General features: G+C 35.9%; 1 protein-coding gene across 1 annotated transcript in view; it reads left to right on the top strand.

Moving 5' to 3' along the window:
* The window catches only part of UBR3 (ubiquitin protein ligase E3 component n-recognin 3), a 240,061-nt gene that overhangs the window by 202,712 nt on the left and 23,633 nt on the right, over window positions 1-13,716 (top strand). The window contains 1 exon segment of the mRNA XM_082396130.1: window positions 9,837-10,016. Within this exon segment, the coding sequence (XP_082252256.1) occupies window positions 9,837-10,016 (180 nt within the window).

Genomic DNA, 13,716 nt, shown 5'->3' with positions numbered 1-13,716 from the left:
TTTTTTCTCCATTTGATGAGGCAGTTTTCCTAAGACTATTTACAAAATAATCTATTTATAAAATAACCTAACTTTTTCATACTAATTTCTTATGCTAACGTGTTTCTATATTTCTGGATTCTTTGTTGTATACTACTGACCTATTTGTTCCTATACTAGTAGCACACTCTTTTTTTTTTTTTTAAAGTAAACATTTATTTATTTTTGGCTGCGTTGGGTCTTCGTTGCTGCACACTGGCCTTCTCTAGTTGCGGCGAGCGGCGGCTACTCTTGGTTGCGGTGCGCGGGCGTCTCATTGCGGTGCCTTCTTTTGTTGCGGAGCACTGGCTCTAGGCGTGCGGGCTTCAGTAGTTGTGGCGCGTGGGCTCAGTAGTTGTGGCTCGTGGGCTCTAGAGCGCAGGCTCAGTAGTCTTGGCGCATGGGCTTAGTTGCTCCGCGGCATGTGGGATCTTCCTGGACCAGGGCTCGAACCCGTGTCCCCTGCATTGGCAGGTGGATTCTTAACTACTGTGCCACCAGGGAAGCCCCCACTGCTCCACCAGGGAAGCTCCACACTCTTAACAATGGTTTTATTATAGACATTATATCTGGCAGGGTGAGTTTCACTTTTTTTTTTCCTTCTAATATCTTTTTGCCAAATTCTTTTTTCTCAAATTTTTTTCTGGTTAGCTATATATGCACCTTTATTCTTATATATAAATGTTTTATCAATTCTTAAATATCTTTCCAAACTCCTACAAGCTGTTAGATGAGGATCTCTTTGAATTATCGTTTTAAGGCATTGAACATAGTTTTTATGTCCATTTATTCAAGTCTTCTTTTAATATTTTCATAGAATTTTAAAATTGTCATCTTAAAGTCTGGTATTTTTTATAAAGCTAATCTAGAGGCTTTATGGTTTTAGTTTCTATTTAAATGATATCTCGATTTCTGTAACATTCTCTGATTACTCCTTGCTGGTATAAAATAATACTATTGATTTTTGCATGTTCTTGTGACTGGGCACTTGCTGAACTCTCTATTAATTCTAGTAGTTTGCCTGTTGATTCTTTTAGGTATTCTGTGTATCATATCATCTGAAAATAATGACAGTATCATCCCTTCCTTTCAAATCTTTATTTCTCTATTGTTGTCTTAATGCATGTCCAGTACTATTTTGAGCAGTGAAAGTAATAGGCAGTATCCTTTTTTGTGCCCTACCCCAAAAAGAATGCTTTTAAAGTTTCCTGTGTATGTCTGTTTGTTTTATTGTAAATGGAATCATTTAAAATTACATTTTCCAATATGTTGCTAAAATGGAGAAATCCAGTTGGAATTTTTGAACGTTAATCTTCTATATTTAGCCACCTTGCTAATGAATTCAGTGATTATTTCTAATAGCCAGGACGCTCTTGAGTTTAATAATACACTTTTTAAACAAACATTTTGTTATCCATGGGACATCATCAAGAATGGTACCTGGTACATGTTCTGACACAGAAGCCTGCTCTCCACACAACTCTATTAGACTTTCCTCATTTAGTTAAATATATTTGTCTAACACTATTTCTAGTACCATATTAGGGCTGATTATAGTAACGCATGTGGTTCTCTTTATCTTTGCTCCAACTTAATTGCATCTTCTCTTATTTATACTCTAATTCTGGAATTATTAACAGAGGGACTGGAGGTAGTTTTTGAATTCCATAGCATTGTTTGTAAACTGTTTGTGTATGTGTATTTTTCTTGGAAGAAAATAGTTATCAGATTATTATAGGTGGATTATCCACCCACCCTCCAAAGTTGAAAAACCACTGCTCTAATATATCTCCTTTAATTCTTTTGTCTTTCTTCTATCTGTCAAAAGTAGTTTCTCTTCGAATAATAGTGATAGCTAGCATTTATTGTACACTGACTACATGCTAAGCATTGTTTTAAGTGCTTTGCATTTAAATTCATTTAAGCTTCACAAAACTATGAGGTAGCTGTTATAATCTTCACTTTACAGACAAGAAAACAGGCACAGAGAGATGAATAACTTGCTCAAGATTCACAGCTAGTAAGTAAAGCTGCCAGAATTCAAACACATTTAGTCTGGATGCCAAATCTGTACTATTAACATCTGAGCTATGCCACTGCTTAGTACACAAATCAGTTTTTGAGGAGTACATGTTATTTTCTTCTAGTTTTAAGTCTGTAAAAGCCACTATCTTATTGCATATTATACTCTGTTTGATCTCAATATGAATACTCTATAGACATTTCTTAAAGTATAATAATATAGTGATTGATTTGTTGATAGTTGAATAGACATACAAGAATAGCAGACAAAATTGAAAACATCTCAAGTGTCCATCAATGAAAAACTGGTTAAATAAATTGTGGTTTATTCATACAATGGCATACTCTGCAGAAGAAAAAAGAATAGAAAGTTTTCTATGTGCTAATATGGAAATTTCTCAAAAATATATTAAGTATCCCAAGGCAAGGTGTGCTATATTAAATGAAAATAGAGGAAAAATAATGGTACTCATATTTGCTTGTGTGTGTGTATGTATGATACTCTGGAAAAATACGTTAAGAATTACGGTCAGTTCTTACCGAGGAGTTGGGTTAGTGAGTTTGAGATTTGGATAGAAGGGAAAAAAGAATGGTGGAGAGACTTTTTTAAAAACAGTATCTTTTTATACTTCTAGTTTTTTAAATAGTGTAAATATACCACTGCAATAATTTATAGGAAAAAAAGTACTTATTTTTTGAACAGGTAATGTATTCACATTTTTTAAAATTCAAAAGGTACAAGAAGATATTCTATGGAAAAAAATCTGTTTTACCCCTTTCACTAGCCACTTGATTGCTGCCCAGTTGCTATCAGCTTCCTCTGTATTATTCCAGAGACATTTTATGCATATACAAGAAATATGTGTGTGTGGGGAGGGTGTATTTTTTTTTTCTTTTAGTCCTCTTTTTATACATTGTTCTTCAGCTTGCATTTTTTTTCCCTTAAGAGTGTATCTTGGAGATCATTTCATATTCAATACATGAAGACCTTCCTCATTTTGTCTTACAGTTTCAGAATATTTCATGTATGATGTACCAGGATGTATTTAATTAGTCCCCTATTAATAAACATTTGGGTTATTTCTAGTCCGTTGCTATTTACAAATGATACCGCAATGAATAATAGTATGCACAAGTTATTTTGCATGTTTTTGATTGTATTTGTAGGATAAATTCTTAGAAGTAGCTGAGTAATACTCCATTGTATATATGTACCACATTGGGAAGCTGCTGTATAGCACAGGGAGCTCAGCTCGGTGCTCTGTGATGACCTAGATGGGTGGGATGGGGGGGCGATGGGAGGGAAGTCCAAGAGGGAGGGGATGTATGTATACATATAGCTGATTCACGTCATTGTACAGCAGAAACTACCACAGCTTTGTAAAGCAATTATACTCCAAAAAAAAAAAAAAGTTTATGCACACACACACACAAAAATCCTTAGAAGTGATTTGCTGTTTCAGCATTTGCATACTTTTGTAGTTTTGATGGTTATTGCCAGAGTACCTTTCATTGAAGTTGTACCAATTATGTTAACACCAGTGATGTGTGAAAGTTTCCATGTACTTGTGTCTACTTAGTGTGTTATCATATTATTTAATCTTTGCCTCTAGATCTTTGGTCTAGGTAAAATATCTCAATGTAGATTTTTTTTTTTTAAGGTTGTTTCAATTTACATTTTTCCTAAGGTTGAGCATTTTCCTTATGCAGAGCCATTTGGTTTTCTTTACTATGACCTACTTGTTACAGAATGCTTCTTTTGAAAATAATTAGGAAATGAAAATGACTGGGAAAATCATTTAGTATCTGATCTTTTTTTTTTTTTTAAGTCATTAGGGTTTTCTTTTCTTTTTTTTTAAAATTAATTAATTAATTAATTTATGGCTGTGTTGGGTCTTCATTTCTATGCGAGGGCTTTCTCTAGTTGTGGCAAGTGGGGGCCACTCTTCATCGCGGTGCGTGGGCCTCTCATTATCGCGGCCTCTCTTGTTGCGGAGCACAGGCTCCAGACGCGCAGGCTCAGTAATTGTGGCTCACGGGCCTAGTTGCTCCGCGGCATGTGGGATCTTCCCAGACCAGGGCTCGAACCCGTGATCCCTGCATTGGCAGGCAGATTCTCAACCACTGTGCCACCAGGGAAGCCCCCTAGTATCTGATCTTTAAAAAAGTATCTCATGAGTTTTTCTTTGTGTAGAATAATCTGACACTCTCATCTATTTTGTCCAAGTCAAATGATAGGGAGGAATGAGCAACTTTTCTTTCATTTTTTTCTTCTTTTATACATTTTTCCTCAGGTTTCTTTCATTTTAGTGACCCACTTTTGGATTCAACATCTGCTTCATGAGAGGCCAAGTAATCCTGTAGTCTGTGAATCCCAGGGGGAAAAATACATTTATGTAGATCTTTGTTCATTTTTATCCATTGTTGGATTTCCTGTCATAAAGAAGATGAAAAAGTATTGCTATTTTCCTACCATTAGTAGTTCCCATTGTCTCAAGTTGTTTTTGTGCCTTACATTAGAACATAAATGCCCTCTCTCAATAGAGCAGGAAGATATAACAGCTGTAAATATATATGCACAAAACAACAAAACCCCAAATTACATAAAGCAGAAATTGACAGAATTGAAAGAAGAAATAGACAATCCGCAATTATAGCTGGAAACTTCAGTGTTTTTTCTTAGTGATCAATAACAAGTAGATAGAAAATCAACAGGGATAAATGAGACCTGAACCATACTATCAGTCAGCTTGATTGACATCTATAGAATACTCCACCAAACAATATCGGAATGCATATTTTTTACAAGTGCACATGGCCCATTCACCAGAGTGTACCATATTGCCAAGCCATAAAGCAAGTAGCAATAAATTTAAAAGAATTGAAATCACAAAACATATTTTCTTACCACACAGAATTAAATTAGAAGTCAGTAAAAGAAAGAAATGTATAAATCCCAAAATGTGTGAGAATTAAGCAGCACACTTCTAAATAACTTATGTATCAAAGCAGAAATCACATGGAAATCAGAAAACACGTAAACTGAGTGAAAATGAAAACACAGGATAGCAAAATTGTGAAATGCCCCTAAAATAGTTCTTGGAGAGATATAGCTTCAAATGCTTATATTTAAACAGAGGAAAGGTCTAAAATCATTTATCTAAATTGTTACTTTATGAAACTAGAATAAGAGTAAATTAAACCCAAAACAAGTAAAAGAAAGGAAATTACAAAAATCAGAGCAGAAGTCAATGAATAGTAAAGGAGAAACAGTAGAGAAAATCAATTAGTTTAAAATCTGGTTCTTTGCAAAGATCAATAAAATGGATACACCTAAATGTCAGGAGCTCAGCTGAGCTGGGAGAGAGAGAACTGAGCTGCTAGGTACTGGAGTGGCTGATTAAAGCAGGAAGCCGCACATGAAAGAGTTAAACCTTTAATCACTTACTGTGATAGTATAATCAAGAGGCTAAAATCAGAGAAAATGCTGATTCCCCGTTCCATCACCTTCATAGAATGAAATGGTGTACCGGTTAAGGATCAGGTGGATCAGCACGGATGTGGGAATCTGTTAAGGGAGCCTCGAACAGAAGGTTCTTGCAGTGTCATGAACTCTGAGGTGGAGAGGGGGGTGAAGGGGTAGGGGTAGGAGTGGAAGAGTCCTGGGTACTGAGTCAGAGTGGGGAAAAGTTTCTTGAAGGTTTCAGCTTTTTCCTTTCATAAGGTGGCCTTCGCAGGAGTGTCAAAGTGACCCCTGCCCAAGGCCTCAGATAGAGAGGCCTAGGAATAAAGGCGCCAGGCCTGGGAATGTAAATGTGTGAAAGAGCATGACTGGCCAGGGGGCCTGAGACCATGATTGCAAATCTCTTCAGAGACTGCAGTGCACTGACTGTGTGCCAAGTCTGGTGGAGGGAGGACAGTTTTCACCATGAGGCCTGCAAAGTAAAACCTTTGTAATTATCTGTAGTTAGTCCTGAAAAAACACACATAGGTTTTTAACCAGGAACCAGGCTCCTCACTAGATTGATATGGAAAAAAAAAAAAAGAGAGAGAAGATACAAATTACCAATATCAGGAATGAAGGAGGAAACGTCCCTACAGAGCCATAAGAGAATATTATGAATAACATTTGCAAACAAATTTGATAACATAGATAAAATGAACAAATTCTTTGAAAGATGCAAATTACTAAAACTGACTCAAGAAGAAATAGAAAAGTTTGAATAGATCTATATTGAGTAAGGAAATTGATTTAGTTATTAAACTTCTACAATTATTATCCTGCCAAAAAATGAGATCAACAACTTTATAACAACAAAGATAACATCATGATGAATTCTATGAAAAATTTAAGGAAGAAATTGTATCAATATTATATAAACTTAGTAAACAGAGGAAGAAGGGACACTCCATACTCATTTTATGAGGCCAGTTTTACCAATACCCAATCCAGGCATCATGAGAAAAGAAAACTACAAACCCATATCTCACATGAACATAAAAGCAAAAGCCTTAATAAAATATTACCAGTAAAAAGGATAATACACCGTGACCAAATGGGTTTATCCTAGGAATGCACATTGGCTCAACAACAATAAAAAATCAATAAACTTAATTTACCATATTAATAGAATACATTTTTAAAAAGCATACGCTCATCTCAGTAGCCATTTGACAAAATCTAACACCCTTTCATTTAAAAAAAAAAAAAACACTGAAAAAAGGAATAGAAGGGAAAGTCTGATAAAGGGCACCTATGAGAACCCCATAGCTAATATCATATTTAGAAGTGAAAGATAGAAAGCTTGCCCACAAAGATAAGAAATAAGACAAGGATGTCTGCCCTCTTCCTGTCTTTTAAGCACTATATTGGAGGTTCTAGAAAGAGCAGTTAGGCAAGAAAAAGAAATAAAAGGCATCCAGATTGGAAAGGAAGAGGGAAAACAATCTCTGTTTGCAAATTAGATGATCTTGTTTGTGGAAAATTGTAAGGAATCTCTAAAAAGCTATTAGAGCTCATAAACGAGTTTAGCAAGGTTGTAAGATATATGATAAATGTACCAAAAAAGTCAGTTGTGTTTCTGTGCATTAGCAATGAGTAGTCTGAAAATGAAATTAAGAAAATAGGGTGATGGAAATATTCTGGAATTAGATAGTGGGTGATGGTTGCACAATTCTGTGAATATACTAAAACTCACTAAATTGTACATTTTAAAAGGATGAATTTTATGGTATGCAAATTATATCTCAAAAAATATATTGAGAAATTATTGTATCCAGCATATATCAGGAACTCATAACTCAATAATAAAAAAGCAAAAAACACAAAGTGAGCAAAAAATTTGAATAGGGCACACTTCTCATCAGAATGTATATGAATGACCAACAATACATGAAAAGGTGTTCAACATCATTATTGATTAGAGTACAAATTAATGTTACAGGTGTTGGTGAGGATCTGGAGTACCTGACACTCTTCAGTCATTTGCTGGTGGGAATGCAAAATGGTATAGTCAAATTTGGAAGAAGTTTGAGAGCTTCTTTAAAAAGTTAAGCATACTTACAGTACAGCCCCAAAATAAATAAGTGTCTACCAAAATAAATGAAAACTTATGTCCACATAAAGACTTTTATATGAATGTTCATAACAGGCTAATTTGTAGTAGTTGAAAACTGGCAACAACCCAGAATTCCATCAACAAGCAAATGCATGAACAAAATGCGGTGTATTCATCCAGTGGAATACTACTCAGCAATAAAAAGGAATGGACTGCTGATACACGCAATAACACGAATGAATCTAAAAATACTGCGCTAAGTGAAAGAGGCCAGGTACAAAAGACTACATACTGTATGATTCCATTTACATGGAATTTTTAAAAATCCCTAAACTATAATGGCAGATTATAGTTGGCAGAAAGCAGATAAGTGTCAGATTATAATGGCAGAAAGCAGATAAGTGGTTGTTTGGGGCCAGGAGTAGGGGCTGGAATTGATTGCAGAAGAGCACCAAGGAACTTTTTCAGGGGATGGAATTGTTCTAAAATTTTATTGTAGCAGTGGTTGCATGAGTATACATTTTCTAAAATTCATCAGACTTCACGTAAAGTGGGTGAATTTTATGGTATGTAAATTATACCTCAGTAAAGTTAGTTTTTAACATGCCTTATTAATGTATCTATACAAATGGGGGATTTGTGGCCTCATTTCTAGTGATTTAAAAAATTAGCATCTTTTTCAGCCTGCATATCATTTTGCTTTTTCATCTTTATTTCTTTTTTTTTTTTTTTTTTTGGCTGTGCTGCACGGCTTGTGGGATCTTAGTACCCCGACCAGGGATTGAACCTGGGTCCCGGCAGTGAAAGCGCCAGAGACCTAACCTCTGGACTGTCAGGGAGTTCCCCTTTATTTCTTCTTTATAGCGTATTTCAGAATTTTGTACTTAATCCACATAATTAGTTGTTTTGCAAACATGTTTGTTGAATGTCTGCTATGTGCCAAGCACCGGGAGGACAGAGCCCCTACTCCCAGGGACTACTCCCACAGTCGTAGAGGACACGCTAATTTATTTTTAACGTAGAAAGTATAAATGCAAGAACTGAAGTGTTTACACAGTATGGACGTACTAATTTTATCTCAATGGAACTAGGTAGTCTAAGGTGTCCATTAAGTGGGGTCAGGAAAGGCTTCCCTGAGGAGCTGGAATTTGAAGGATGTTAGGAATTAATTGATCCAGTGGACAGGGGAAAGTAGACTAACTTGCCTCCTAAATGGATTTTCAGTTAAATAAAGAGGGGTGAGGGGTATATTTTGGTGTTTACAAGACTAACAAACTCCTTTAAAAATCAACTTTCAAGATATGAGTCCTTGGATCATTGATTCCACTGGTTCTGTTATTACTAAGTAGAGCTTCAGATTACCTGGCACTTAGAGCTCTCAAGTTTTTAAAAACTCTACCCTCTTTTTATTTTTTTTATTTTTTAAAGAAAATCCTTTTTTTTTTTTTTTTTAAGTATTTGTTTTTTATTTATTTTTGGCTGTGTTGGGTCTTCGTTTCTGTGCGAGGGCCCTCTCCAGCTGTGGCGAGCGGGGGCCACTCTAAATCGCGGTGCGCGGGCCTCTCACTGTCGCGGCCTCTCTTGTTGCGGAGCACAGGCTCCAGGCGCGCAGGCTCAGTAATTGTGGCTCACGGGCCCAGCTGCTCTGCAGCACGTGGGATCTTCCCAGACCAGGGCACGAACCCATGTCCCCTGCATTGGCAGGCAGGTTCTCAACCACTGCACCACCAGGGAAGCCCTCTATCCTCTTTTTAAAACTGACTTTGTTTCACACTCATTCAGGGTCTAGGCAAACGATTTAGCACTGTCTGTTGTGAATTCCATGTTTTTGCTATTGTTCTTCTTTATCCACACTGACAGTCTATGTCTTTTTAACCAAAAGTCACTTTCCCTTTGCCCCAAATTAACATTTGCTTTCATAGAGTAGCTAGGTTCTATAGGCTATATTCATCAGATATGTGAAAACACTATTTTAAAAGTAAATGTATAAATGAAGCAGATGCTATGGCACTTAGAAGTTAAATTTCAAAGAGAAATATAATGGAAGTATTGGATATAACAGCTCGGAACCTTTTTCTCTCTTCTTTGCTCCTCTTACTCCCCTCACTTTATTTAGTTGACTCAGTTAAAGTTTTCTTACTATCCAGAAGTAATTGATGAGAATGACACTTAAAATATCTATAATGGGAAATGTTCATGATGAAATGTCTTGAGAATTTTCTATTTCATATCTAAAAGGAAGAAGAAGAATTTTCAGTTCTTTCCAGCTGCCTGGGACTTCTGCCAACATTTTACCAAACAGAACATCCATTCATCAGTGCCTCCTGTCTGGATTGGCCAGTTCCAGCATTTGATATTATATCTCAGTGGTGTTTTGAGATAAATTCATTTACTGAAAGACATGCCGAACAAGGAAAGGTATGTAAAAAGAGTAATACTCACTTGCTATAGTGGTGACATGCTAATAGGTAAGAGAATAATGAAGAATTTAAAATTTCAGGTAATCTAGTCTTGGCAGTATTTATTAAACTAATTATTTTGAAAGAATGGTTTACTTATATTTATCTATGAGTGTAAAAGCAGAAATGTTTCAGTTAACAAAACTAAGGTATAGTGTGTTACTTTTAGTTTGTTTTAGGTCATCAGGTTTTTATTGAATACGTTAAATAGTCATAGCACTAGACTTGGAAGGTACAAAGGAATTTTAAGATAGACAAGGAACTTGTAAGCTTATTGGAAAGAGGACTGTCACATAAAAATTAAAGATTTGGACTTGCACATCTAAAAGATCATGTCTTTAACTTTAAAATTTGCTGACTCTATGCTGCCAGTTCGATGGGTAAAGGTGTTGTGTTGGAGATGAGGGAATTGGAAAGGTGGAGTGCTGACAGTGGTGGGTGGCTCTTAGTGCCATGGTTTGGTGCTCAGACTCTCTTCTCTCTAGAATTACAGTTTTTGAGAAATGGGATAATATGATGAAAGTCGTGTTTTAGGGAGGTAATTTTAGTGGCTTTTTTTAGTAAGTAAAATTGATGTTATGGAGAAAGGGAAACCAGAGATTATTTAGTGGTGATGAAAATCTGGATTATTGTTTTGATAGCTAGCAGAAATTAGACAGAATGTAACCAATGCAAGAGACACATTTGAGAAAAATATATAGGCCTTGGTGACATGACTTTAAAATCTTGAACTCAAGTCATCAGAAGAGTAGTAACTAGTATACATAGTTCTGATGGGAACCTGCTCCTGCTTAAAAACCACTGACTATGGATGTCCCATTGACTATGGAGAAAGACAGGAAGCTTTTCATGGCTTTTCATGTCATTCACCATCTTGCTTGCCTTTCTAACTTCATTTCATACCACTTCCCAGCCACCACCTTGCTTAAACCACGGAAGACTATTTCTTAAGTATGCTATGCATTTTTTAAACATCTGTGCTATTGCTTATTGCTGTTACTTTTATTTAAAGCAATCTTCCTGCTGTTTTCCTATTAATTACCCATGAAGGCTTTGCTAAGATAAATGTTACCTCTTCTATAAAGCTTTATCTGAGAGTCCATCTCCCTCAATTATGTATGACAGTACTTTTGCCACTGTTTCTAATAGTTGCCATGTTTATCACTTTTGTTTGTTTAATGTGTCTGAATGGGGGCTCCACAAGGCAAAAATTGTTTCTTGTTTATTCTTGAATCCCTAGTTCTGGAAAGTGCCTGATATAGACTAGTCACCTAATAAATATTTGTGAAACAATTAAATGGTGGATTAATGTCATTGGGAGAAATAGAACTGATGAAAGGGGAACCGATTTCAGGAAAAACGAGAATTTTAATGTCAAAGGAACAATAGAAAAATTAGTATTTCAGATGGAGGTTGTCACTAGACTTAATTCTTAAAACATTGAAGTGAATAACAAAGGCAAGGGAAGCATAAATAATAAATGTCTCTGCTTTTGTTCATTTTCATTTTCTATTGAAATCCTTAAAGAGATATTATCTCATTTTATACTTTTTTTAAAAGGAAAGGAAAATTGAAGAAGTTAATTGAACCTTGTGTATTATGTATAAAAATATTTTCCTATCTAGTAATTGCTTTACTCACAATTATAGCTATAATCTGAAGTTATATTTTGGTGTCTGAAAACCTATGAGGAATGTCTTGGAGTAAGAGTTGGTTATTATTGTAGAACCAGGACAGGAGAAAAAGTGATGAGCATACCTAAAATTATTTTGTCTTCATATGTGCCATGGGTTGAGCAATAGATAAAAATGAAATCACTTGATAGTATAAGAATAAGCCTCCCTTTTTAGATGAATGATTACTGTTGTGAATATTGATAGAAAATAAGAATTTACCATTTAAATATATTTCATCTTTTTGTAAAATTGAGTGATAACTATTTGTTTTAGAGTGAGAACAGTACATATTTATTTATTTATACTTATGCAGAATTTTTATGTTATTTGAACGCACCCCTATCTGACCTGCATCCCTACACTTGTCCCTTTACTCTGTTCTATCTCGAACCTCAACTCTGTCCATTTGTCAACCAGATTTCTTTTTAACCAGCAACTTTAAATTTGAATAGAGAGACTTAGATAAATATAAACAGTGATTGGAGCTGAATAGTGCAACAGCTTTCCTTGAAAGATAGTCTGAATTACTGCTTCTCCTTTCTTGTAACAACTAAGATTCTTTGATTGCAGGCAGTTTGGTTGCAAACCTCTGGTCTGTTTTCTCTGAAGCGCTACTGCTAGATGACTCCATCTCAACCACTTTCCTTCCCTATATATATGCTCCAAATTCAGATTCCTGGGAGAGAGAATCTGACTGGCCTAATTTGCATCATATGTGTACCCCTGTGATGGGGCAGGATCTTGTGATGGGGCAACACCATCAGATCTGTATGGAGCAGGAAAAGTGGTTATTTTCCAAAATAAGTTATAATGCTGCCAATGTAGGAAGGCAGATGAGGTTGCTAGAGAAATTGGAAAAAACAAACACTGGTGGCCTGCTACCTTCACATCTTACCTCCCCAGCACATAGACATCCTTCTCCTCATTCACAGAGTTTCATTTCTTCCCCTGTTTAAAATGATGTAACTGTTTCCTTTACAACCACAGATGCAGCCACCATTTCCCAAATACCTAACCTGAAGTCACATCCTGTAGTTATATCATCAAGCTTCCCTGAATCCAGAGGCTCTGGGAGATGTCCATTCCTTCTGTGATTTATTGTTCTTACACCCCAATGGCCTGGAAATTTTTAATTAGCACCTACTCACCCTGAATTCAGTAGTAGGAGAAAGGAAAAGAGAATGAAAAATATTACAAAAATATATGCCACAACAAGCAAGAAAATTTTAAATTAGTCATAAAATTGTAGCTAATATACAGTCAAGTATATGACTTTCTTCTTTCACCTTCTTTGACCAGCACCTCAACTGGTTGGATTTATTTGAACAAAGATGTGATCCAAACTTTATTCTGAGAGGTCTGAGCTCAGTGATTTGTCCTGTCATGCTTATATAAGACTGTAATAGTTCTGTGTGAAATTTTTACCTTTCAGGCCTGAATGCACTAGGGGTGGGGGTGGGGTGTATCTCTAGTTTCGAACATACTGCTACCGGGGGTATTTCTATTTCATTTGATGAGATCACTCCCTCCAGACAATACTGTAAGCCATTCCCTTTCTTTTCCGAGTGGTATTAGGGAACCTAGAGTGGTCAGATGACATTTAGTTTTTAATTCAGTGGAACTATTATTATGTCCCTTGTTGGCAGATAGCACACAGCTTCCTTACGGTAGTACTGAAACCACAGAAGAATCCAGAATAGCAGGGAAACAGAAATTAAAGACCGAATTTTTAGGTCTACTTATGAGAGATGCCACCCCCTGGTTCCCAAACCTGTGCACTCCATCTGTAAGAGAACAATCACCCTATGTACTGGTTGCTTTTTTAGCTAGTATACCTCATTCTGTAGGAGCATATACCTCATTCAATAGGTGTTTCCTTCTAGTTGGTACCATCTAAAAATTCATCAGCAAAGTAGTTCATCATTTAAAAGACCAGTGATTTTTTTCAGATGATTGACTGTATGTTAAGATCAGTTAATTCCA

The sequence above is a fragment of the Balaenoptera borealis genome, assembly GCF_965194805.1.
Source record: "Balaenoptera borealis genome assembly, chromosome: 6".
NCBI classification, from domain to species: Eukaryota; Metazoa; Chordata; class Mammalia; order Artiodactyla; family Balaenopteridae; genus Balaenoptera; species Balaenoptera borealis.
This window is presented reverse-complemented; position numbering and strand designations above follow the sequence as displayed.